Here is a 26344-nt window from a genome sequence, read left to right as displayed (position 1 = left end):
TCAGAAAGTTCCGCCGTCGAGCTGTTTAAAACTTCCGCCCGTTGTATACTGACGGGAGTTCTTGAACGCAACACATTTGAGGCTGTTCGAATCCCTTCAGTGCCAGCGCCAGTCGTAAGCGCACCTAAAACCCAAACAAGCATAGACAACCCGATTTTCGAAGAAGTTTGCAGATACAGAGAGAAGTGGTGTTTGCTGTTTTCACAGAGTTCCTGTGTATGGGAACCCCTCTCTTCCGGAGACTGCCTTGCTCCTGAGAAGGTAGGCGCTATCGTCATGAAACACTGCAAGTTAGCTCGCTAGCACTTAGCAAGCTGATAAATGTGTGCTGCTGCTGCTAAGGTAGCCATTTTGAAACTGTGTTGTTCCAACCAAGCCAGGTCTGTTTACCTCTTTTGTATGCCCGTGACAGTTGCTCAAATTGGTGGTTTTGTGCATTATTGCAATAATAAGTACATTTTCAGTCGACTAAGCCAGCTAACCCCACGCACTCCTGCTAAATACTTCATTGTTTTCACGGGCGACTAAACAGGCTAGTTAATGTCAGCTCTTTGCTAACAATTGCTATGCTAACGTGAACCTTAGTTATGGAGACAGTTTGCTAGCTGTGGAGGTGGGACATAAATGACGGCGCAATATTCTGGTGGTTATTACCAACTAGTTAACGAACGCTGTGGAATATTTACCCCTATGAAATACACCACAGCACTTTAAATCGTTAAATTTAGCTCGGCGAAACGTGCGCGTAACTGTTGAATCGGGCTGCTTGCTGCTCGCTGCAGCTCCGTGGCCACATTGGGTTTGTTTACGACGAGGCGCCGTTAGCGCAACTGTTTTTTTTTTTGTTTTGTTTTTTTCTAACTGCGAAATTAACGCACGTGCATTTTGGTCGACAATAAAGTGAATGTATGAGTCGCAAAGTGCTGTCCGCGGCCAACTCATTGATGATGAGCTCTTACGTAATGGCTTAGTGAGGTGAGGATACGTTAACCAGTCCAGGCTCTTGTCCCTGCGCGTGAAGCTCGCCGCGGACACGGCATCGCCAAAATTTAATGAAAGAGACCTTCAGTGTCGAGACGAAGTCCAGGTTTCCTTTCTGAATTAAAACTTCACAGAAGACAGCAGACGCCTTTGAACGTCTGTTTCTTCGAGCGCGTCTGAAATAAGTCTTTTGGTAAACGTCACACATTTAGGCTGCTTGTCGTAACTTTAGGGACTTAAAAGGAATTTAAATGCTTGATTAAAACCTACATTTTCTATTTAAAAAGTTTCGACGTATTCTAAGTTCACCATTGTGTTTTATTGTAGTAGCTGCTTGGTTGCTAATGGTTATTATAGATGTAATTTTGCGCTTCTGGTGAGAAGTTTTCATGAGTTTCTGTTTAACATGAGTGCATTTAATGTTTTTTTTTTGCCTTATAGTGATTTATTCCAAAAGTTTCTTATGTATTTTTGTTGAACCAGAATTTGGGTGACACATTTTGAATTGTTGATTTTATTAATTTATTTTTTTAAACACATGGCTCAAAATTATTCATACTTACTAATAATAGGTGAAGTGTCCCTTTGTATGCAATATTTGTCAATGGAACAGACAGTGGAGAAATTGTTAAAAACAATTCCGACAATACTGTCAGTTTTATTCTTGTAACGGCATTAATTGGATTTTATGGTGACAATGATGATGGATAAAAAATGTCAAGAAAACTTCACAATAAACATTGCAACAAATGCCATCCATTTTCCATTTTCCAGAGTTGAGAATGATTCCAGATGTTTATTCTTTGCCTTTTCTACCAATACCAGTCTCATATGTGTTTGAGGACCGTTGGCTCTTTAAAACAAATTGTACATTACTCTTTTTGATGTCATTGTGGCCAAATATTTACCGTACATTTTGCCTGGTTTCGTCCACATGCAAAAGTTTCAGTCGAACTTTTAAGGTGACTGAAAAGTTTGAAATCATTGAAAATATTTGAATTTCAATGATGTGTTTTCGAAAGGCCCTGATTTCTATATAAAACCTTTGAAAGTGGTTGATATTCAGACGGCAAAGCTTTACAATAAAGTGCAATCTAACGCTTGAGCAAAAGCCTTAATTTGGAAATAATCATTTGCAGTTGAAACCAGATTTTTTTTTTTCATGCAACTTAAAAGATGCACACATTTTTTTGTTTAATCTGTGTCAGAAGTTAAATCAGACTAAACTTTTCCTGTTTTACATCAGCTATAATTGCCAAAATTATTTCTATTTATCAAATGACAGAAAATGTCACTTATTTTTCTTTTAGTAGGTTTTCTTTATTGTGTGTGTGTGTGTACATTTAATTTGAGCAGGGAGATTAATTACCTTAACACAATCTGTTTGGAATGTTTCAATATAATAAGTATTTATTATTCCTAATGGCTCAGTAGACTCTGTGGAAATGAAATTAAGATTGGCTTATATTTCATACATCAAGAAAAGTTATTGAAATTGGTGATTTTTTTTTTATTTTTGTTAAATTAATGTTTTGTTCTCTGCCTCGTCAGGTGTTTAGGTTGTGTGAGAGAAAGATGTTTCAGAACACAACATTTTGTCACATTTTAATTTTCCTTGCCCATGCTGTTGAATATAGAATACTATCACAAAATATTATTAAAAACAGTGATAAGTGATAAACGTCTGTTCATTTTAGTTCTGTTTTTATCTCCAAAGTGTGACGCTGGAAAAGTTTTAAAAGTGCTTGAAATTGCTCCAATTTTTCTGTGGGAAATTTTTTTACAAATCCTGGAATAAAATTTGAACATTCCCACCAGAAACCAGAGCAATCTACAACGCCAAGAATAAACTTCCTCTCAAAATTTTTCATGAAGTTCAATTTTTCATTTTCATTAATCGCATCCAAACTGAGAACATGTGCTTGGATGCACTTTTTGGAGTTTATTTCTAGCAGATAAAGATTTAGCAACACGTTAATCTGAAAATTAACGGTAAGCTGGATTGCTGCGTTTCTAACCTCTGCCGACATAATAAATGAACCTGGGTTTGTTTTTGTTTTTCAGATCCAGTCTGTTCCCGTGAACAGTCGGCAAGAAGAAACTTTCCCCGAAGCATCTCGTGCGGCCAGAGCTCCGCCTCCCAAACACCGGACACGTCGCCGTTTTCCCAGCATCCTCTTCCTTTAACAGAGAGAGCCGCCGATCAAGCCGCTGTCAGACTTCGTTCTCGGACGAGACCCAGTTCCCGCTCGGCGACTTCCATGAGGGCTTTCTGACGTTGCGCGTCTATGAAATCAGGCCGAAGTCCTGCGTGTCCTCCAGACAGAACAGCTCACCCAACGACACGGGCATCTTCCAGATGTGATTACATGAGCTCCGAAGCTAAATCCAGCGTTACGATGACTCGCTCGGCGACGTCTCAAATTCACTAACCCGAACTGAAAATCACAGCGATGTAACTTCGCGCCTATATGTATATTTTTTTTACCTCCTCTCTTTGTCATGTGACATTGAACGTCTGCTGAATCTTTTTCTTTTGAGCGACGACAGTCTTTTTCCCGGCAGTTTAATGAGGTGAACGGCGGCTTTCAGCGACCTCCATTGCTAATAAGAGTGTTTGCAAATCCTTTTTTTTTTTTTTTTTTTTTTTTCTTTTTTTTTTTTTTTTCTTTTTCCATTGTATGCCTGCGTAGATTTAAAAAAATGATCCGGTGAGAGGCTCCGACGACTCTGTAGCGAACCGGCACACGGTGTGGCAGGACGTCACCGGCCTCTGTTCCCTCTGTCTGGAGCCAAAGCGGGACAGCTTCACGAGAGTCGTCCATGTTCGAGGACACACAGTTTCCACACCAGACTCTTTCCTTCCGCTGACAATAAGACCAGACTACCTTCTTTCTTTTTTTTTCTTTTTTTTTTTTTTTTTTGCCAATCCACTTTAAACCCAATCAAGTTTTTGTTTTTCACAACAGTAGGAGCAAGTGCTTCCAAAACTGAAGAATTCAGTTAAGAAGAAACAATTTACTGTGAGAGTTTTCTTCAAAAGAGCACAGATTTAATGTGATTTAATTCACATTTGAAATTTAAAAAAAAAAAAAAAATTCTTCCTTATAGACTTTTCTTTTTCTTTCTGCTCTTCTGCTGCAAAGATCCAGTCAGTCCGCTTGGCTAGTTTTTTTGTAGTTGTTCTTCTGGATCAGCGCTCCAGATCATTCCAGCAGAACCCCGTTTTTTTGATTCCTCTCCAGCTGTTTCATCCTGGACGAAGGGATCCACGTCTGGAGAAAGGGACTGCACTGTCCTGGTCGAGGTGGAGCGGGGGGTTTCTTTGTGCCGCTTCCCATCTGTCAGCGCACGCCGTCTGTGATCAGCGCCAACTGGCCTGAAGGAACCGAGCCCACAGATAGACAGACAGAGAGAGAGAGAGGAGGCAGAGGACTTCAGAGCAACAGACTCTGGGGTAATGTTCAGGTTTCACCTCACTAGCTGCATTTCCTTTGACCGTAGAATTGCACAAATTGGAATTATGAAAGTAAATCCACTTAATGGAAATGCGGCAAGTTTTTGAAAAACTGAAACAGAAACACTGTTTTTTTTCTTCAACAAACCCAAAGAAGACAACAGGAAGTGGATGGATGATGATAATGGCGCAGATTTTGTTTTTGATAACTTATTTTATGAACAAGCTTATTCACATGCGATTTTGATATCGTTCTTAGCACACAGTTATCGACAAAGTCTTGTGCACATTTGTAATGGAAATGTAGCTACTGCCGCATGACTTTACTTTGTAGAAACTGGGCAGCAAACCAATTAATCCATCAAATCGACTAATTGTTTTTGAAGATTTAATATTTGGAAAATGTGGAATTGTTTTTCTCAAGTTCCCAGAGGTCAGAGTAATGTTGGTCCGCCCAAAGCGGCCATCTTGTTTCACTAGCTTCTTTTACAGCTTCTGTTCATTCAGGTCAACTCTGTTGGAATATAAGGGGTGGGCTGAGATCTTTTGTTATTTGACTGCAAGATTAAAATCACAGTATTACCAGAATGAAGTCATAAGACAAACAAAGAAAGTAAATTATTCAGCCTTTTTTGTCATTAAAATGACTTTTTGTTCTCCTAATTTTAAGATGTTCTGATAAAATTATTTTATTATTGTCATAATTAAAGAAAAGTTCTCGTAGTCTAATACAACTCACACAAGATTATTGAAATAAATAAGTGTTTTCTGTCATTTGTAGTTTTATATTTAGAAAAGAAATCGCATCCGGTATGAAAAAAATTAATCAGAAGCGATTTGGAAATTTTTATGTTTTCCTACTCTTCCGTTTCCAATGTAAATGACATATTTATCACATAAGAAAATGTGTTGCATAAGTGTTTTTTTGTCAAAGAATCACGGAGCTAAATTGAACCGTGTGTTTACAACCAAGCTGTCAGATGATTATGAACTTCACAGGCGCAGCTGCAGCACATCCCGCTTTGTTCCCCACTAAAAATAGCTTTTGGCTTCCCTTTTTCTGCAGACCATTTATTGATCCAACACAAAATTACCATCGGAGGCGTTTTTGAATAAAACATGAATCTTATCTTTTCCTGAATTTAATCCTCGTGAATTGATTGTTTCTGTAGATCCTGGCCATGAGGTTTGATGCCTCCATCCACTGACCGGAAACACTGGACCTAAATGGCGCAGCATGACTTTGTCCCTGCCTGGCTTAACTTCTCCACACCCCAGCCTGCCAAGGTAGTGAAGTGTTTGTTTTTTGTTTTGTTTTGCTTTGTTTTTTTGCACACACTGCTCCAGTATATCTTGGGATCTGTGTGTGTGTGTGTGTGTGTGTGTGTGTGTGTGTGTGTGTGTGTGTGTGTGTGTGTGTGTGTGTGGGAGTGTGTGTGTGGGAGTGTGTGTGTGTGTCTGCATTCATAGATAAATTCCCTTCAGGGTTGATGACTGCAGACGGTTGGTGGTGCAGCAGAGTCTCTATATGGTTTTTAGTGCCTTAATAAGGAAAATATGCATAACAGTCAAATGTTGTACAGACCCCATCAGACCAAAGACGATCTTGATTGGCTACTTTTGACTCAGTTACGAGCAGTTTCATAGATTTTTTTCTTCTTTTGGTGTTTTGCAGGGGTTTGTGTGGCTCTTTAGACCCTCCACTGGCTTTCAGCAATTTTAATCAAAATGTAATGAAACCTGTTGATATATTTGCTTTTAACGTGAATATAAAAAGCTAGTTGAGCATTATTTTTTCTGTTTTCATGCAGCATTTTTACAACCCAATAGAACGGAAAGAATAAACTGTGATTAATCGATCATTGGAACAATCGTCAACTCATTTAGTTGTTGATTAATCGTTAACTGGAGTTTATAGACTCAAAAAAGGCCATTTACTGAAAGTACAACTCAGTCAGAGCAGTAAATAAAACAAAACTGTAAAAATATACAGTTTTTACAATTTTATATTTTAATATAGAATTAAAATTCTATATTACAAAATCCTGTTATGCGTCTTTTGCTGTCCAATTATTTGATTTCTACAGTCTGCTCTGATTCAGGTCAGTGAAAATCATGTAACTAACCTTACTTTTGATTTTGTCTCTAAATCTAGTTGATGCAGCTTTCTGTTCCTCTTCAAGCTGCTCTGCTGTTGCTGCTGCTAAAGCAGTTTATACAGTGATAACAGCGTCTAAACAGTATAAATCAGCTTGATTGAAGTGATCTTTCAACTTCTTTCTTTGCATAAGGTTTTACTGAATTGCATATGATTAACAGCTTTTATGTCGAAGCTGACAGTTCCCCTCCTAAACACTAGGCGTCCCCATAATGTGAATAATGCCTCTGCACTGCAGGAATCTTAATAGAAACAAAGTTTTTCATAGACAACCGTATCTAAATTCTCGGTTACGTGTCTGAGGTTGCAAACAAAAACTTTAAATTATAGTTTTAATGACGGTATTGGAACATCATTTCATATTTCCTCAGGCTCAGTGCTCTGTTAACACCGAGCCGTTGTTGGGAAAGGTTTACTTTTTGTGTTTGTGTTGTCTTGATCGAGTGGTTCTGTGTCAAATAGAACAAAATGGCTTTACTAAACAGAATATATATGTGCAAATTAACATATTATCTTTTACCAAAGGATTTGTCATAAACTGTGCTTCCTTAGCATGGTCTGTGTGCCTACAGGTAGTCAGTGGAAGAAAACCAGGCTTTAAACTTGACTGAGTGCAAAGATTGGTTTTCTGACATGGACATGTCAGAAAACTCCAGCAGAATGTTGGTGCTTTCTTGCTCTACATCTATGGCTGCCATAAAAATAAATAAATAAAACAGTTTTAATTGTAACTTTTTATCCATGTTCAGGCTCTTTGAACTTTATTCACCTTTATATTACAACCACGAACCTCAGTGGATTTTATGAAGTTTATTTGCATTGCACATTTCAGCAACAAAGCTGTTCAAAGTGCTTTATACCATTAAAAAAAGATCAAAAAGTCACCTATTATGAAACGAGCAATAAACATTGTATTTTGTCAAAAATCATCAAGCAGATATACATCAAATATGTCGGTCAAAGTTCCAGTTATTATGAGTCAAAGGAAACTTTGAACAGATGAGTTTTTAGCCTTGATTTTAAAAAAAACACTTTTTGGGATGTTTTTCACTTTTCTGGAGGTTGGTTCCAGATTTGCGGTGCATAAAAACTACGCCGCTTCTCCATGTCTGGTCGTGGGAATGAACTCATGCATTAGAACGGCTCAGTCAAAGCCCAGACAGAAATCCGATTGGGAATTTGTAGCAAGACTTAAATGGATTTCAGTCATATGAGGGGGGGGGGAAACCCACGTAGCAAAACTGGTTCTACTACAGTAAATACTGACTCTGAAAACTAATACATGCCACACGCCTCAGTTTTAAGATTTTTTATTGCTTTATTTTACAACCCGTCTATAATTCTCTTTCACTTTACTATTACGCACTCCTTTGTGTGGGGCTATCAGACGCAGGCCTAATAAAACACACAGAGGGTTGCGGTTGTACGTTTTTACAACATGTGAAGAAGTTCAGAGGATGAGACCGGTCGTGTGAAGAACCGTAATTTAAAGCTGCAAAACCAGTTCTTGGGCTGGTGTTTGGTGTGATCGGACTTCCTAAAGCTGTAATATTAGAAACAGGAAGCTGCTCTTTGTTACCAACTGTTTGGCACTTTATCTGACCTCCGGGTCGACTTCATCCATCCGTCTGTGTTCACGTAACGAGTTGAAGGTCTCGTTTACTCCCCCGGAGATGTTTTTATGTTGGTCAGACAGCCGTGGGCTGAAGAATGTAATCTGAATTGACCTTCGGTCTTCACAAACGACGGGCCGGTGGTTCGGCTACATCACAGTAGTCGCTGTCCTTGCTTTCAGTGTGTGGTGACTTTTATTCGTTTAACTTCTTGCTCTACTTTCGGTTCCCCTAGTTACTCTTTAACTCTGTAAGTTGTGTTGAAAGAAAAGCAACAAAAAAAAAAAACAACAATACAGTCAACAAAAACAAAAAATATTACCAAGTATTTTTGATCTCTTGCGATTAATTATCTTAGTACAGTTGAAATACAACAAAATTAACTTAAAGTTCTTAATATAGCTGGAAAATGTATTAGCCCTCCTGGCAGATAATTTTACTTGTAACATGGGGAAAAATGTCTTGTTATAAATTAAATAATCTGTCAGTGGAATTAGTAACTTTTTAAATCAATATGAAGGAATTATTGACATAAAACAAGCTCCTACATCTTGCTGAAAAGTTACTTGCGAGTTAGTTTTGTCTCATTTCAAATGTTCTAACATATTTGCTGTAGGAACTGAATCTCTGTAAGATTTCCTGTCTTTTGCTGAGATGGATCATAAATGTTTACACTCCATCAGAACCTCCTAAAGAATATTCAGAGAGGTTCACCTCTGTTCTACTCTTACTGAAGAAAACAGAGGCGTAAAACATTCCTCTGTCGTTGGATCATGTTTCCTGGTTGACCGACGTTGCCTTTCTGTTGTCCTTCAGTCCCCTGCTGCCAACCTTGACAAGCAAGGTGAGCCTCACCACCACAGAGACGCCAGACCTGCTGTGAGCCGCCGCCGCCACAACTCCTCCGACGGATTCTTCAACAACGGCTCCCTGCGTGCTCCAGCAGGTAACCTGTTACTGACCTTATTTCAGACTTCCATCTTATTATTTTTTAGGTAGCTGTGCGCGGGTCACAGCGAGTATAGCCCCACAAACACAAACATCGCTCTTGAAAAACATTCGCGTGTTCAATGTGATCACGTTTAATTTGCCCGTGGGTGCTGCGCTAAAGCGGGCGCCATAACAACGGCCGAAAAGTGATTTCTTCTGGGCATTTTCTGTATGAAATAGAGGGCTGCGCCCGAGCATTTCCTCATATTTTCACATTTGTTGATGGTCTCATCGAACAAACGGCGGAGAAAAAAGTATCAATACAGACCATTTTGGAGGTTTCATTGGTATCGTTTATCACAATAAATGATAAACGTTACTATAAAAGTCCAGCCCTGCTTTCTTGTGTCAGTAGAGAACAGTCCTTTAATCAGCTCTTCTAAACCATAGGAACCATTATAAACCATTATAGGAATTCCAGCTGCCGGTATCTTTGGAGTGTCTCTATAGCAACCAATTTTTCTCTGGAGACTTGGATCTCAAGATCTAAGATTACTTTATTGATCAATGCAAGGAAAAAATAATTTGTCCAAATAGCAGAGAAATGATGAAAATATTGAATAAAAGCAAATGGTAGAAAGCGTCAGACAGGATGAAGAGAATCACTTTGAAAGTTTTGCTCCATAACCTCAAATGAGCTTGGGTCTGGACTTGGACTAGGCCTTTCTGTCTCAGAACTCATGGACTTTTTGAAAATAAATGTAGGTGTATCAAGATAAAGGCTAAATAGAAATGCACACCTGATTTTTTTTTTTTTTTTTTTGTAAATGTTTCTGTAAAATTTTTCATCCGTTGCCTTTTACTTAACTTCTATGTCCAACTTTGTGTTGATTTATTATTCTACGTGAAGTTTATACAATAAAGAAAATGTTGGACTCAGTGACTCATATTACAAACTGCAGCCGGTGGAGTTTAAATCCAGGACAGTTTGTTGTCATCACAATATATATTTTGTTTATTAAATGTATGTTCAGGTGATGGCTGGCAGCAGCCCTCGCTGCTCCTGAGGCATGACTCTGTGGACTCCGGGGTGGCCAAGGGTGGGCACGGCGGACTGGCGGGGGGCTCCTGTTGGAAGGAAGCACCCAACTGGCACGGAGCCCCGCGCGGCGGCGCCCAGGACGGCCACCACCACCAGGGGCGCCACCCCAAGCGGGGCGGAGGCGACAGGGACAGGCAGGGGGGGCACCGGCAGCGCAACGGCAACTTCCATCCCCGCAAGGGAACCTCGTACCAGGACAAGTTCCCCAACGAGGAACGCAAAGACGGCAAGGACGACAAGCTGAATTTTGTAGAAGAGGACTTTGTGAGTTCTGGATGCCAATTTACTAGAAGCTGACTTCAACGTTTTCTTTCCTACCGCATCTGAAATGTTTTTTTTTTCTTTTTTTTCGCAGCCCTCCCTCAACCCTGAAACAACTGGAAAGTCTGGCACTCAGATGCGAACAGTTGCTCCCCACGCCGGGGTTTGGGGTACGAGAGCATCGAGTCGAGACGAACTCATAACGATCGAATGTCTCTGCTGGTAACACGAATTCCTGTACGTCTGTTCCAGAAAACCCTCCTGTCAGCAAACAGATGGTGTCCAAAATGCTGGTCATCAAGAAGGTTTCCAAGGAGGACGCCGGCACGGCATTCTCTGCAGGGTTCGCCACTGCTGGCAACTTGCCCATCAACGGCAGCAAAGCTCCCCTCACGGGCTCCAGCGTCTACAAGAACCTGGTCCCCAAGCCTGCTGTGGCCCCCACCAAGGTAGGGGGGGGACAGAAGAGGCCGACATCAGAAGCTACTTAGCTTCTGATAGTTTTATCTGCTGTTTTCTCTCAAGTTTAGCTACTATTTACTTACAAATTTAAGCCTCTATCATCAGGGAAAACAGGCTTTAGGTTTTACCACAGTTTGGCCACAGGGGGCAGCAGAGATTCATCATAATATTTCAATAAAGGCCTTTTTCTGAACACTGTGTTTTGGGATGAAAATGGAGGAGTTAATGGAGCGCTTTTTATATCTTGATCAAGGTGCTTCATGATCCTTGTTGTTATCAGTTATTGAGGTAGGTCAGGTTGTAATAACCCGTTTCTGGAACCTTTTGCCAATAATAATCTTTACAAAGCATTCACAGTGAGGTCTGAAACTGACAAACATATTTGATGTGGTGAAAACGGGGGGGAAAAAAGTGATCATAAAGCAACATGTGGTCTTCTCCAGAGCACCCAGTGGAAAGCCGGTGGTAGAGAGATCACCAAGTCTGGCCTTCACATGCCAGGCCGGGATGCAGTCTTCACCAGCCCCGTCTCTGCAGCCAAACCCAGCAACCCCGTCGGCGCACCGCAGCACAACACCCAGAAAGAGGTTAGAGTTGAACCGCCTGACACCCGACGCTTCTGAAACTCAAAGCTGAGATCCGGCACACTGCGAAACGAACCGTCCGAATTGATGCGTGGCGGACATTTGTGTCAGTTTGGACAATTGTGCTAAACTTTTCTCGTTACTCCCCGCAGCACCCTTCCAGCACGACTCCCCCCATAGACATCGCTCCCTCCAGACTGAAGCTGATGCGCCGCGGTCCGGACCGGAAGAGCGAGTTTCTGCGAACTCTGAAGGATGAAGGCACCGGAGAGCTGACGACCAGCAGCAGTCCGGGAACATCAGGAGAGGTGAGGGGGGCCAGCTCAGACCTACGGGGTCAAGAACTGTCGCTCCTTTCCTTCCTATTTTAAAATTATGCCTGAATTTGTGGTGGTAAAAAGTTTAAAGGATATGAATGACAGTAAGTGGCAGTGTTGGGTGTTGTGCTGCCGCAGGAGTTAACCACAACCCACATGTGGGTTGTGGTTAACTCCGTATGATGGGTTAACCCATCATAAAACAACTGCATCCTTGAAGAAGAAACGATAAAGCCGCTAAATTAAAAGAAGGTCGCTAATTTTCCTTTATCATGCGATTAACTGATTTATTGTTTATCGTGACAGAAAGACCAAGTTTGCAACAATTTATTTATTTTAACTTTAATTTAGCACAATATCAGACGATATGTTTTTTTTTTGTTTGTTGACGTGTTTCTTGACGCGTTTTTGTTTTGTTCTCCTCCTCAGGGTGAGAGCAGCACCCCAGAGCCCAAAGCGTACAGCGAGGAGGTGTGCCACGAGAACGGCCTGTCCTACTCCCTCAGCGACTCGGACACTGAACACCTGTCCAGCTCCCTGGAGGCAGAGCACAGGTGAGGAAAACCGGCCAGCTGGATCTGAGCCGCACAAATTTTGGGCGCAACCAACTAACGTTGGGGATGGGTGCAGGTTGCTGAAGGCCATGGGCTGGCAGGAGTACCCAGAAAACGATGACAACTTCCTCCCTCTGACAGAAGACGAGCTGAGAGAGTTCCAGACTAAAACAGAACAGGTGAGGACTGGGAGAAAAGGAAACGCCGTCAGAAGTTGTTCTGCTTTCCTCATTCGGGGTTCATACCCTGAATCATTTCAAAATGATTGAAATTCAGCTGGGTGTTTTCAAGGTTTGGAAAGTGCTTGATTTCTGTATGAAGTCCTTGAAAGGGCTTAGTATTGAAACTGCATAGTTTTGTAATAAAGTGGAATTTAATGTTGGATTAATACGGGAGCAGAGAGCGGACATTTTACATACATGCTTTTTTCCCCCGACAGACTTCTTGAGGTAATAACTGAATTTGCTGATTTTCCTCAGAGTAACTGGTAATAGCCATACTAAGAAAAAACATGACAATAAAATTATGAGGTTAAACTCCTATTACAAAAATAAACTCAAAAATAATTCAAAAATAAAGTTGTATTACAAGAACAGTCATAATATCATGGAATGAAGTTGTAGCATTATGAAGTTCAGATATTACAACAATAAAATTGTAACAGACTTTTTAATTCTCGTAATGTCATAACTTTATTCTTGTAATATTATTATTCTGTTTTGCTATTTTTATATAAAAAAAATATATTTATATACACATATTTTCTTAGCCCTAATCCTCCATTGTGTATGTAGTGTGGTGCCGGAAAAGTATGAAAACGAACCTTAAAAATGCTTGAATGTTCCTTTAGTGAACCCTGCCCATCGCCTCATGTGTGTTTTTTTTTCGGGGGTGGGGATTTTCGTTCTACCAGCTGAAGAAGAACGGCATGCAGAGAAACGGGGTTCTCCCCAGGACGCGGGGCGTGACCCTCCACTTCACCCCCTGGAGGAGTGTGGCGGAGGCTCACGTGGAGGAGGGCTCCGAGTCCGAAACCAGTAGCAGCAGCCAGACCTCGGACGACGACGACTGCACCAGATCCTAACACGGCTTTACGGAACAACACATCCAACAAAAACAGCCAACACCACATCCCAGCGAGCAGCCCCCCTCCTCCTGTCTCATCTTTTCTTTTTTTAGAGCACCATTTTGAAATTTCTCAATTTTTTTCTTTATATTTTGGTTGTTTTGTTTGTTTGTTTTTTTTTTCGTCGTTCTTGCACAAGGGAAAAACCAATCATATCCCAGTGAAGGGGGAGATTCCTGCTCTGCCAGACGTCGTTTTCCCTGCGTTTCCTCCTTCACTGCAGTCCTTTGACCTCTGACCCTCCTCCTCCCTCCCCTCACCCTCTTCCTGTTTCTTCCTCGCTTTGTTGAACTGAAGTGTTCATCAAGAAAAGAAGGGCAATGAATGCACACTTGATTCTGCTTTAAACAGACTAACTCATTTCATTGATGATGCTGATGACACATTAATAATGATATTAATAAAAATTGGTTCCTGACAAGCTGATATGTTTCACTATGAATCTTGACTACTGTGGTGTTTCATCTCCAAAGCTCTTTACTTTGTTTAGGCCAGTTGTAAAAGAAAAAAAAATGAAACACTGCCTTTTTTTTTGTGAGACAACAGGGTTGTTTTTAGCTCAGCTTTGCAGAATGAAATGTTTTCGCTTTCTTTAATGCCTTTCTACAAAATAAAAGTGCTCCCAAGACACTAGAGCTAATGTTTTCTCTAGGTTGGAAACTTTAGGAAGGATACTGAAATGTACAAAAACAAGTCTGTGATGTTTTATCTGTCATTTTAATGTTGACTGTCTCATTTTATTTTAGGTGATCTTAACTGTAGTTTAGATCAGTTAATCCAGCACTCATTGATCCATCCCAACAGATTAGCATGAGCTAGAAGCCCAAGTCCAATTAAGGCTTTTTCTTTTTTTGCTTTTATTTATTGACCATAATTTGTGTAAGCGATGTAACTTCCCCTGTTTAGCTTTTGTTTCAAGTCTTCTAGCTCCATTTTGTTGCCACTGCAGGGTGAGTCGAGTGCGTATCTGGTGGGATATGTGATAAAAGCAGGGCCCTGCAGTTTTTGATTTATATCGCACGTTCTCTTTTGGCTTTTCTGTGCTGGATGTATTGTAGGCCTGTCAATCGTTCCCCAGCAGCCTGAGCCCAAATATCTAGCAAGTCCTTTTTTTTGTCCCTGATGGGTTCAGCGCAGGCCATAAATCTGAACTCTTAATCCGGGTTTTCTTGGCCCCTTTTAGTTACTCAGGTTGTGTCAATGAAACAAAAAATATTGTTGCAGCAATAGAAAGCTACAATTCACAATAACATGCTACAATTAAGAATTAAAGTTCTTTCGACCTGTTTGTGTTTAGCATGCAGGTGTCATGTCTGGTCTCTGGTTCAACACACCTGACTGAGTCAGATCACTGGCAAGAAAGTTCTTCCAACAGTCTTTATTAACTTTACAGGTTACAAAAAGGTTCACAAAACATATTTACAGCAGCAGCAGCAACACGGTGTGAGCGCCGTCCAGGAGAATGAACCGGTCCGGCTTCACCCACGTAAAACACAAGTGAGGAGGCTCCAGGTTCTGAGGTCGAGCTCTTTATGCAGCCAGACCTGAACACCGGAGTTCTGAGATGCAGAGCTGAGTGTGCTTCATGTTGGTGGACAGTGAGCATCAAGGAGGGTGGAAGGAGACCTAAAACAATGTCACTTTGCCACCTCCATGTTTCCGGCAGAATCTCCGTTGGTTTTATGGATCCCGTTGGTCTGGGGCTCCTGGTCGTCCTGCTTCAGCCTCTTCACTTCAGCTTCCTTTACTGGACTTTCTGGTTTCCTCTGAAAGGAAGCAAAGAAAAAAAAATAGGCCACCATAGCACAGGGCATTCTGGGTAAATACAACAAAAACAAGTCTAGCGCGAATGGGATGAATGGCTGTTGGTCTTTTACCAGAGACAAAAGACCAACAAGTGGTGAATTTTGACACCACTTCATTTGTTTAAAGTTTGTTAAACACCAAGTTGCGTTCGGTGTCTTCAGGGATTTTCTGTGTCGTTTCCTTCAGGTGTTCTTGGTGCATTTGACACAGTGCAGTTTGAAAGAGAACACCAGTGGAAAAAAAATGAACAAACATTGCAATTTTGGTCCCCAAACAAACCAGATGAAGAGATCCATTGGTCACAGACCCTGGATCTCTTCAGTTGAATTTGCACTATTCCTTGAAGTAACCCAGAATTCCTGTTCTAGTCCCATCTGAACTTTTGGATAGAATTCCTTTAAGAGAAGGTGAGATCCTCAACCTACACCAGGGTCACGGTCAAATGTCTGGGCGCTTACCTTCTTTCTGACCAGGTGGGAGATATCAGAGACTGGGACTGTGGAGGGATGTTCACTGCTGCTGCTGTTGGTGCTTTGAAGCTAGTTAGAAAAAAATGAGATGAAAAGCCATTAGGAAAAACCACGTTCTGGTGGTTAGAGACAACAAAAACCTTTGACTTTGCTTCTGACAGATGAGAAATGAAACAGAACTAGTTCCAGTTAAAGTTAGATCCAAACACTCTCCTTGCTGGTCATCTAGGGGACATTCCCCAATGTTTGAACGATGGGGGAGAGTTTCAGTCCTTTCAGGAGCCTCCTCTGTATTTTGTTTGGGTTTTGGATGCCTGTCCTACGTCAGACCTTTTCACAATGTCAGGAAGTGAGTGTTTGAGAAATCAGATGCTTCAAATATCTCGTTTCCAGCTTCCCAGTGTGAATGCTTCCTCCGTGTAATCCCTGTTCTTTCAGGAGCAGACTTACTGCTGGACTGGACGAAGAGTCAGCAGGGCTGATGGTAGATTCAGGCAAAGCAGAGGAACTGGAGGCTCCGTCCTGCAGGTGGGGACAAAGCAAACAAAGAACTCGGAACAGGAACTGTGGAAAAACCCAGAATGAGCAGTTTGTTCATTCCCAGCTCACCTGATCCGCCTCAGCGCTGCTCTTCATCCCTTCATTAGCGTCATCCACCTTCTCCTGAATCTCTGGCAGCAGAGCCTTCAGCTCCTCCATCTCTTTCCTCTCCTCTTCCAGAGCTTCTGGACTCTCGGCTTTGTCCATCATCTCCTGCAGGTTCCCTGGAAGGTCAACAACGTCAGACTAAAAGTTCTGCTCTCCACGTGGCATTCTGCTGTGGTGCCGGGCGCCTCACCCAGCCTGTTCTTGATGACCGAGATGGAGTCATTCAGGGCCTGGACTGCCGGGGCGTACTGGAGGTTCAGGCTGTGGGTGACCCCCAGCTGGTAGTGGGTCTCTGCCAGCAGGCGGCTATCCGGGTCCAGGTGCTTCAGCTGGAGCTTCAGACACTCCTGGAAGTCCTCGAGTGCCTGGTTGTAATTTCCTGACATGAAGAATAAATATGAGCAACAATATTACAAATCGTCATCCAAGAACAAACGTCTTAAAGAGAGTCTTTTCGCTAAGCTCTGTACCCGACTCGGCAGAAACCTCTCCCAGCTTCAGGTGGGTCTGCGCCGCCATCAGCTGGTCGTCCTTCCCCTCCTTCCTGAGTCAAACGGAAACATGAGGTCAGATCCGGGCAGTGGTCCGGATCCTGCAGGCGTCGATGCGGCTCTACCTTCTGTAGATCACTTTAGCCACTTCCAGCATCTCCCAGGCCAGCTGCAGGTTCCCCACCTCCTCATCTTCACTGTCCTGGAGGAAGGTCACGGCACCGTGAGCCGACGTCACGCGTTCCGACTGAAGGCGAGTGTGCGGTCAGTACCTTGTCAGCAGTGGGCTCCCCTTCGCCGAGCTCCTCCACTTCGGCCTCCGTCTCTTCGTCGTCCTCGTCTTCGTCGCCTGCAGAGGGAAGCTGTGGTTATGGGCGCCAAGCTGAACCACTCGTTTCTCTTGCGAGTAAAATTGCACAAATCGGAATTGTGGGAATAAATTTGCTTTGTTGAAACACCATTTTTTTGTGCGAGTTACATGATCGATTACTGGATGTTACTACTGCTGGAATTGAAGAAGATGACAGGAAGTGACCTGGCGTGTTTAACGTCTTATCACAACAAGCAGGTACTGATGCTTTACTGTAGAAATTAAACTATGAGCAATTAATTTGGCCAATTAATTGAATTTCTGATTTTTGAAGATTTAATTTTTGGAAAAAGAAAAAAAATAAAATAAAGTCACAATTTTGTTTTTTCCCTTCCCAACTATTGACACCTCAGGGCTTCCGTAGGTCAGAGTGACGTCGCCATGCCAAAAGCGTGTTTCACAGCTAATCAAACACGCTGTCTGATTAGTGTGTTTTACAGCTATTTATTTTTACAGAGTTTGAATTCAGAACAGCTCTCAGGGTTAGGCAAAGATTTTTTTCATTTTTAATTACGAGAATAAAGTCAGAATATTACAAGAATTCAGACATATTAGGAGAAAAGAGTAGTAATTTTCTAAGAACTAAAAAATATATATATAAAAAATTCTCAGAATTCTAAGTCATTCTTTCGATAAATTGCATCCCTTTTCTGCTAATATTGACATCTGCCAAGTTTTGTGCCTATTAGTAACAGAAACATCTCTACAGTCTGGATAAATCGGACATTTACCTCCAGCTTCTTCTGGCTTATCTGTAGATTCTTCCTGTTCAGCAGCTGCTTCAGATTCTCCCTCCTGCTCCTCAGCAGGCGACTCATCCTTGCTGTCCTCCTCCTGCTGCTGCTCCGCTGTGGCCTCCGAGCCTTCAGGCTTGCTCTCCTCCGTCGCCTCGCTCTGCTTCTCAGAGTCGTCGGTTTTCTTCTCCGCCATGGCGTCGTACACCTGAACCCTCAGTTCGTCTCTGGACTTTTCTGACAACGCGACAGATGAGTGTTCAAAGCCAGCTCCCAGTGGGATTTCAAGAGGTTAGCGCCGCCCCCTTACCATCAACGTTCTCGACGCTCTCAACGTTGGAGTCTTTGGGCTTTTCCTCACCTTCCTCCTCCTCCTCCTCCTCAGGGACGCCTTCCAGAGCGTTCCCCAGGACAGAGTTCTCCATCCTGTAATCACATCCCGCCGTCAAGTGGCGCCTTAATGAATCGCTGCCACAGTTAAAGCGAGTTGAATGTTTTTGAACCCACCGTGCCAAATCCAGCAGAGCTTTCCCACACCAGTAGAACGCCTCCCCGCACTCATCCGCCGTATCTCCGTACTTCTTAGCTCTGAAATTATTATTTTTTTCTCCCGTCAATATTATCACCAAGTTACACATCAGCCATCTGATTAATTGCAGCAAAATATTCTGTTTCAAAATGTACTTCTGCAAGACATTTGGAGGAGGAAAAAAAAATTTGGCCCCTTTACTAAATACATTTTATTTTACCAGACAAAATTAAATAGAAAACAGAAGATCTGAACATTTTTAAGAAAAATGCATGTTCTTTTGTACAACGGCCATACGTGAAAAGTGACCAGATGGAGATATTACACAGAATGGACTTTTTTGTTTTTATTTTGTACAGGCAGTGAGTCGGTCCTCTATTCTGCCATACATTGGCTCCTGTAGAACACAGAAAATAAATAAAATATTTGGCTTTTGGCTTGCACATTCAGCTCCAGTTCTCAGTGCGGTTATCATTTCAATGATTGTGTTTTCCTGGTGACAAAATGGGACCGGTTTGTTAGACACATAGCATTGAGACTGAAGATGCAGTAAATGGGTGGACTTAGTAAAAAAAAAAAAAAAAAAAAAAAAAAAAAAAAAAAAAAAAACTTCACTCACTCAGGGTTTCTACAAGCTTTTGCTCCAAGCATTTCAAAGCTCAGTTGTTTGTCCCTTTGAATGGCAGTTTTGAAGGTAAATTGAAAAGATCTGAATAAATTTAAAGTCGACTTTTTTGTTGTTGTTGCTGCTGATGAGGTCAGACCTCGACACTCTCTCGCCTTAACGCCTAAGAGACGGTGAGGAAAAGGTGGCCAAATTGGGACCAAACATTTTCTCTGAGAACATTTAGAAGTGACAATTTCCACTGTGACATGCGGTTAAAAGCAACCGGTGAAAGCTAAGTAAACGCGGACAACTCGGTCTGGGCCTCATGAACTTATTTCTGTTATTGGGATAACGCAGGAAACTGGCACAAAGCAGAGGATGCTCAACTCCAGAGTTTTAGACAGCCAAAAATATTGCCTGTTAGAAATAAATAAATAAACAAATAAATAAATAAATACACAGACAATTTTTTTTTCCCGAGATACAAAATGAAGAAACTATAAGCAGCATTTCTAAAGATATAAATAAGATACTAATTGAGAGTCCGTTTGTCTGGACTCACAGTATCCTGCAGGCCTCCTGCAGGGCGCCCACTGCCTCCACCACCTTTCCGGTCACCAGGTGCTTCTTGCCGGTCCCGACGAGCTTGTTGGCCTCCTCCATTTTGGCTTCACTGGACAGAGAAACATATATATATATATATATATATATATATATATATATATATATATAGACAGAGAGAACTTTCTTACAGTAAAATAATAAGTTGCATACTTACGCTGGTAAGCTTAAAAACGATTTTGAAAAGTGCTAAGAAACAGCAGACCCTGCGGAGGAGAACCGCTGGCAGTGAAGGGTTCAGGAGACGTGACGTGTGGTCTCTCCTCGCGTGCGCCGCTGAGCTGCTCCGTTGTTTCAATTTGGCGCGAAATGGACCCGCTCCTTCCGGAGTCGCAGACAAACGCGGGAGAATTCTTAAAGGCGCAGACACATTTGCTCTGAAACACAGCGTGTTGCGTTTCAATTCTTTTTCATTGACCTATTGATCAAAAGGAAACTCTTTTATATGTTTCATTTAATCTGAAACGGCGATGTTCACAGATTAGTCTTGTAAGAATTTCTTGAAATACAAGAAAGAGTGTAAAACGATTGAAGTTTAAGGGCAAAATTGGGGGTGAAATGCCAAATGCACCACAAAGTAAATACTGTTGGTCACCAAATACAAATAGGGACCAGTGATTAGTTCTGATATAGATTATTACGCGAACGAACAAAAGAGGAAGCGGTGCAGCATCTGCTGTGTATATCTGTGCTGCCGCTGGACTATTAGCAGGTGCCTGTTTGTGTTTCTGCTCTGCATGTTGTTGTCGTGTCCTGCTGTGACTGACAGCCCCCCTCTGAGTTCCTCCTGCTGACTTTCTTAATTTCCACCTTGTCAGGACAAGTCTCAGTCAGCCTTTCACTCATCAGTCTGTCCTCTCCAGGGACAAAGATATACAATATTGCACTTCTGGACATATTGTGAAATAATCCATCCATTTGTTTTCTATCCCCATGTGATACTTTTAAAGGTCGCGGGGTCACCGGTGCGTCTCTCCAGTTTGCCGTGCCATGGGCATGATACAACTTGGACAAGTCACCAGTCCCATCACAGGGAAACACAGACATGCCTGACAATAAAGAATCATTTGTTTTTAAGTTGTTATTTTGATTTAGAAATTTAAAAGAGCCAAATTGTTTTCGGACTGTGACAGAAAACGGGAGTACCCAGAGAGTACCTACTGGAGTCACAGAGAGAACATTCAAACCCAAGACCATTGTGAAGTCACATTTTTTTAAAGCCACATTTGATAGAATTTGTCTAACAATTGAAGGTAACATATGAACTTGATTGTTCTATGAAATGGCCTTGGAAATACATGATACTGGCCCTTTAAAAGATGCTGTTTTGTTGGTTACATTTCTTCGTAAAAAAATGAACATTTAATAGTGTTCTGAGTTTTATATGGCTGCAAATCTTTAGTCGATGTAGAATAACACGTCACATCTACACAGCAGTGATATCACTGTGTTTACATCTGGTGGAAGAGACTCGTTACATTTTGAGCAGTTTCACAGCCCCCCGTCGAATCTCTGATGCAACTTTGTTGTTATTCCTCAGGGTTCATTGAAACCAAGACAATGGGCACCTGAGGGGCCCTTCAAACATCCAGCAGCTTCAGAATCAGCCGTTGAGCGTATTCACTAATTACGGGGATATTGAGAGATGAGAGATGAACACAGGACGGTGTTTGATCCTGAGCCTACAACAGAGGTTATTATGTGTCCCCCCACCTCCCGTCCCTCTTGTCTGGCCCTTGATGAAATGTCTCCTATGGCAACGGTGTGCAAATACAATCGGTGACAAGAGATGATGGAGGAAGGTGAGGGGGCTGCTTAAGCTTTGAGAAACTCGTGCTTCCTTAGGTAAAATAGACTGATATGAGTCAAGACTGCAAAAAAACAACTTTGTTTGGAATTGCTGCTTTAAAAAAAAATGTTTTCTTCCTCTTCAGGTGTAATTAAGTTCCTTAAGCCTTAACATCAGTCCAGTGCCAAGAAGAAAGCCGTCAATGAAAGGTCACAAGGTGAGGTTTGGCACAAGTAATGTAGGAGGACAGAACAAACATGCAGAAAAATGTAAATAGTTCCTCTATGTAACGCATTACAGCTACATGCTATTAAATCACGAGAGATTATGTAAAATACAGTGCATTATGCAATGCCTCTGAGGTTCCACTTTTGTTATCCTGTTAGACAGAATATTGATTGAGAACCATAGCTCTCAAACACGCGTCAGCAGGACTTTTGCGCACGATTTCATCCAGGCTTTTATGAAATCCACACCTATTCAACGGACAGTTCAAAACCAGATTGACGTCTTACTGAGCCAAATAATCAAATTGATGCGACACATGTCATAACCAGACAGCCAGTTGTGAGTTCAACTTCCGTTTTCACCAACCACCAGAAACTGCCTCCATTGTGAAAAGTGTGCAGACAGAGATGTGTGGCGTCCCTCCGCTTTACTCACTGAGTAAACAAAGCAGCGGCATGTGAAGAGGAAACGAGAGAGAAAAATCCCTTTTGAAGCGAACCGATCATAGGAACACAATGTCTCAACACGAGTCTAAAGAAAGGAGGAGGTTTCATCTAAGTAATTTTTTTTCATGTTTAACAACTGGAGCAGACTCTACGGATTAAACGTTGAACTTTGACTCTTCCAAACACATATTTCATGTTGCTGTTGCCTATGTAATGTAGCCTAAAATGTACAATATGATAATGGGCAATAATGGTTTTGCGTGTGACAATTAGTTAACTAATAGGGAATCGGGTTGCCTGTTTTGACGCAAAACTAACTCCGTAGTCTATTTTACGTTTAACTTCCGTCTTCCTTTTTCAACAATTTTAATTGAAGAATCATGTGCCACACAAAATGAAAATGTCTCTCTTAAACATGCGAACCCCATAATTCTCTTTTTCTCAATTTAAGAGGTGATACTTGAAAAAGGGACTTAAAAAATTAAACGCAATTTACATATAGGACAGTAAGCAAAAAACAAAACAACAAAACAAAAACAGTATTTTTTAGTATTATAAAAATATCTGGAATTAGTCATGGGTCAATCCACAGTGCACCTGGACTAGAGCTTGTGAAGCAGCTCCACAGCATGACGCTACCAACGTCATGCTTGACAGTTACGGCGCTTGTAGGTTCTTAGGCCTTACTTTGACAGGCCTAAAAATACTCTGTATTAAATAGCTTAGTTTTTGTCTCACATAAAACATGGCTGCTTTGTGAACTCAAACAATCCCTTCTGTGTGAAGTGCAGATTTTGAAGGCGACTCAATGAAAGAAGATGCCATGAATTACAGATTCTTCTTATTGCTTGTTCATGGTGATAAGGGTGGAATTGGGTTGAGTCACATGCCAACCAAGCTCTTGACTCAAAGACCCTTTCCTGGTTTCTCTGCGGAACAATGAACCTCGATAAAAATACGTCTTATGTTTTGGGTAAATAATATGTCATGTCAATAAAAATATTTTCGAAAGTGACGCGTAAGAACGGACAAATTGCACAAAGCGGTTATAAAACACTTCTTCTGAAGGTTTCCTTGACGTTTTCCTTCGAGCAACTTACATTCCTAGAGAGGGGGAGGCGTGGAAAGTGCAAAGTCATGCTACATCGTGGCATGGTCAGGACTGGAGAAGTGAACCGAGGGGACGCGTCGCGTTATTTGGTGAAAGTATCGCGAGATTCTGGCGAAGATATATAAATCCAGTCGACACAGTCAGCGGTTGCACTCGGTACGGCTTTGGAAGCGAGGTGAAATATTACGAAAGGTAGGTGTTTAAAAAAAAAAGAAGAAGAAAAAAGAAAATGACAACTTTTTCCTACTTTGTAGTAGTTATTTTTTGTTTGTTTTAAGCCTCCAATTTGCGGGGCTTAAAGGTCAGAGTTCTCATTCGTGTTTTTGAAGAATTCAACAAGTGTTTTTTCTTCTTCTTCTTTTAATCACAAAACGGGTCGTCTGTAAATCCAGTGACCAGAGTTAGCTTAATAAGTATTTTCTGTCCTACATTGACGGATTTATCTGAAATCAGTTTTTTTCTAGTCATTTTTGAATGTACTTCCGTCAACCAGGTAAATTCAGACAAATCGGTTCGTAAAGAGTCATTTTTCATAAGCGCCACGCGCTCGTCGAAGAAAACACGATGGGGGAAAAAAATCGTGTTTTTCCCCCATCGGGATAAATGCAAAATAAGTTTGCATTTATCCATATGCGGAAACACCTGTGAGACAAGAGAAGTGGTCATGGGTTATGTTTCGAAAGCTCCCAGCTGACTGCTGCCGTCTGTGCTGAGTGCATAGAATAATCAGAGTTATTTATTTTAAGATAAATTATGCACGGTTTCCTTGTCTGGGGCATTTAGCTCTCAGTGAGTGATCCAGATTTGTTGCTCAGCAACATGATTACGTCAACGTGCGTTTGGATTTCTCAAATCTCATCAAATTTAATGCAAATTCAAAATTACTTTATTAACCCCAAAGGGAAATGTAATATCGTCCCTAAAGTCAGGTGTGAGAATTGCTGACAGAAAACTAATTTCTTCTTAAAATCTGGAGTTTAAGTCAGTTATTTTTGCACGTGTTGAAGAAATAGGGAGTATGAAACAGCATGTGTGGCTTTGGATTAACAGCATTTTCTCCCCCTATACTTTACAGACTGTGTCTCACCTCAGTAAAAAAAAATCTGGTAAGCTTTTGTTTATAGTTGAAAATGAGCAAAAAAAATCTTTGAATCCTATTTCAAAAATGTTTTGAAAAAAAAAAATACTAGAGTACTTGAGAACTCGGCTCATTTTTCATCTGGATCTGTAAACATTAAACATTGTAAACATTACTGTAGACATGTGAACGATTTCACAGATTTATACACAAAACATTTTTTTATTGCATGAGTTGAGCATTTGGGCTGATATTTATATTAGACATATCTTTTATAAAATAAACAATGGGCAGCTGTAAGTTTTCAGACAGGATGTGTGTGACACTCGGCCATTTCCTTCTCAGTCTCACTGAAGATGGCTGCAGGCAACGCAAAGATTGGAAAACTGGCTCCGGACTTCTTGGCTAAAGCGGTGATGCCGGATGGACAGTTCAAGGACTTGAAGCTGTCAGATTATAGAGGTAAGACCTTTCCTTCGCTGCAGGAAGTGTTTTTTTTTTTTTAACCTATTAAGGTCTGAATTTGTCCCCACCCCGTCCCCTTTGAGGTACAAAAATAATCCCTTCGTCTTATTTCCTCTCTGCACAGGAAAGTATGTCGTCTTCTTCTTTTATCCTCTGGACTTCACGTTCGTGTGTCCCACCGAGATCATCGCTTTTAGCGATGCCGCTGAGGAGTTCAGGACGATTGGCTGCGAAGTCATCGCTGCCTCCGTGGACTCTCACTTCTCTCATTTTGCATGGTATTTGGCAATCCTTTGTTGTTTTTGCATTCTCAACGACTGTATAGTGCTTCAAAATGCTGCCATTTCCTGTTTTGTGGTCTTCAAGGACAAACACACCACGTAAACAGGGCGGTCTGGGCGCAATGAAGATCCCACTTGTGTCTGACACGCGGCGCACCATCTCCACAGACTACGGTGTCCTGAAGGAGGACGAAGGCATTGCCTACAGGTGGGGTGGATGTTGGGTTTTGCCCTCTGGTCTATGCACCAATTTTAAAATGCTTTCCGATTGCTAAAGGTCACAATAGACTTCCCAGCTTTCATCTGCATTACTTTTGACTGATTTTGATTGAACCTGATGTAGCGTTTGTTGTGAATTGATCCTAAAATCCATAAGATTCATATAAATTTCCTGTATTCTAGGGGTCTGTTCATCATTGATGACAAGGGCATCCTGAGGCAAATCACAATCAACGACCTCCCAGTTGGACGCTCTGTTGAGGAAACCTTGCGTTTGGTTCAAGCGTTTCAGTTCACAGACAAACATGGAGAAGGTTTGTGTGCTGCTTCTGTTTTTGACACTTTCTTTTGAAATTGTACAGGCTTCCTTTTCTGGAACCTCTTATCTTTAATCCATGCGCCTGGGCTCATTACTTGTTTATCTCTTCAGTCTGTCCAGCTGGCTGGAAACCAGGAAGTGACACCATCAAGCCAGATGTGCAGAAAAGCAAAGATTTCTTCTCCAAGCAGTGATAAACTCAAGACCAGAGTCTGCCGCCTGCTCTAGCAAGATTTCATTATGCGATAGCATGTCCACTAATGTTTTGAGTCGGAGCTATGTTGTCATCATACAGTGTGTTTGAATTATGTCTGTGTAAACTGTGGCTCTGGGACCAAAGGACAGTAATTATGTTGTGGTAGCGGTTTTATACGGTAGTCAGTTTTTGACCAGTAACTGAGCAGTCGATCATTAGTGGTACATGCATAGGAGCTCACAAACGTTTTCAATGGAGCAAAGGCTGTGCTCAAAATGTTTTTGTTTTTTTTCTATACTCTGAACAAAATAATACTTTCACCTCAATAAATTATGCGTTTGACTTAAATGGTGTTGTTTTCATGTTTGCCAACAAAACGGTGCTAAAATGT

General features: G+C 41.5%; 3 protein-coding genes across 4 annotated transcripts; 2 read left to right on the top strand and 1 right to left on the bottom strand.

Moving 5' to 3' along the window:
• Window positions 1-59: 59 nt before the first annotated feature.
• Window positions 60-13971, top strand: gpbp1l1 (GC-rich promoter binding protein 1-like 1). The gene is made up of 12 exons (XM_055033299.1): window positions 60-261; window positions 3046-4438; window positions 5611-5725; window positions 9026-9155; window positions 10174-10505; window positions 10597-10672; window positions 10755-10951; window positions 11408-11551; window positions 11701-11856; window positions 12295-12419; window positions 12496-12598; window positions 13333-13971. Exons 3-12 carry the CDS (start codon window positions 5666-5668, stop codon window positions 13501-13503), a joined length of 1494 nt encoding a protein of 497 aa, XP_054889274.1. The 5' UTR covers window positions 60-261; window positions 3046-4438; window positions 5611-5665; the 3' UTR covers window positions 13504-13971.
• Window positions 13972-13983: 12 nt separating this feature from the next.
• On the bottom strand, window positions 13984-20107 carry LOC129362005 (nuclear autoantigenic sperm protein-like). The gene is made up of 13 exons (XM_055033301.1): window positions 19979-20107; window positions 19763-19873; window positions 18572-18652; window positions 18375-18490; window positions 18062-18301; window positions 17233-17309; window positions 17086-17162; window positions 16940-17013; window positions 16660-16848; window positions 16431-16585; window positions 16272-16343; window positions 15810-15890; window positions 13984-15311 (listed from the first exon to the last, which is right to left on the bottom strand). The coding sequence occupies exons 2-13, from the start codon at window positions 19861-19863 to the stop codon at window positions 15183-15185; spliced, it is 1392 nt and encodes a 463-aa protein (XP_054889276.1). The 5' UTR covers window positions 19864-19873; window positions 19979-20107; the 3' UTR covers window positions 13984-15182.
• Window positions 20108-23479: 3372 nt separating this feature from the next.
• On the top strand, window positions 23480-26301 carry prdx1 (peroxiredoxin 1). 2 transcript variants are annotated; one of them, XM_055033310.1, is made up of 7 exons: window positions 23524-23587; window positions 24471-24501; window positions 24819-24935; window positions 25063-25216; window positions 25305-25427; window positions 25622-25752; window positions 25869-26301. In XM_055033310.1, the coding sequence occupies exons 3-7, from the start codon at window positions 24830-24832 to the stop codon at window positions 25949-25951; spliced, it is 597 nt and encodes a 198-aa protein (XP_054889285.1). In that variant the 5' UTR covers window positions 23524-23587; window positions 24471-24501; window positions 24819-24829; the 3' UTR covers window positions 25952-26301. The 2 variants fall into 2 exon arrangements, with proteins under 2 accessions (XP_054889284.1, XP_054889285.1); XM_055033309.1 differs by lacking the exon at window positions 24471-24501 and having other exon boundaries at window positions 23480-23587.
• Window positions 26302-26344: the final 43 nt, after the last annotated feature.

This window comes from Poeciliopsis prolifica, unplaced genomic scaffold, assembly GCF_027474105.1.
Source record: "Poeciliopsis prolifica strain line A6 unplaced genomic scaffold, Auburn_PproV2 SCAFFOLD008, whole genome shotgun sequence".
In the NCBI taxonomy this organism is placed as follows: Eukaryota; Metazoa; Chordata; class Actinopteri; order Cyprinodontiformes; family Poeciliidae; genus Poeciliopsis; species Poeciliopsis prolifica.
Note: the sequence above shows the minus strand (reverse complement) of the source record. Positions and strands in the feature narration are given on the sequence as shown.

Bases quoted from the DNA above. Each gene is read 5' to 3' on its own strand.
- gpbp1l1 (XM_055033299.1), top strand. From the start codon at position 5,666: ATGGCGCAGCATGACTTTGTCCCTGCCTGGCTTAACTTCTCCACACCC. The intron at 5,726-9,025 runs GTAGTGAAGTGT...GTTGTCCTTCAG, and splicing joins CCACACCCCAGCCTGCCAAG to TCCCCTGCTGCCAACCTTGA. The intron at 9,156-10,173 runs GTAACCTGTTAC...ATGTATGTTCAG, and splicing joins CTCCCTGCGTGCTCCAGCAG to GTGATGGCTGGCAGCAGCCC.
- LOC129362005 (XM_055033301.1), bottom strand. From the start codon at position 19,863: ATGGAGGAGGCCAACAAGCTCGTCGGGACCGGCAAGAAGCACCTGGTG. The intron at 18,302-18,374 runs GTAAGGGGGCGG...TCGCGTTGTCAG, and splicing joins GAGCGTCGAGAACGTTGATG to AAAAGTCCAGAGACGAACTG. The intron at 16,586-16,659 runs GTGAGGCGCCCG...TTGACCTTCCAG, and splicing joins GGTCATCAAGAACAGGCTGG to GGAACCTGCAGGAGATGATG.
- prdx1 (XM_055033309.1), top strand. From the start codon at position 24,830: ATGGCTGCAGGCAACGCAAAGATTGGAAAACTGGCTCCGGACTTCTTG. The intron at 24,936-25,062 runs GTAAGACCTTTC...CTCTCTGCACAG, and splicing joins GAAGCTGTCAGATTATAGAG to GAAAGTATGTCGTCTTCTTC. The intron at 25,753-25,868 runs GTTTGTGTGCTG...TTATCTCTTCAG, and splicing joins CACAGACAAACATGGAGAAG to TCTGTCCAGCTGGCTGGAAA.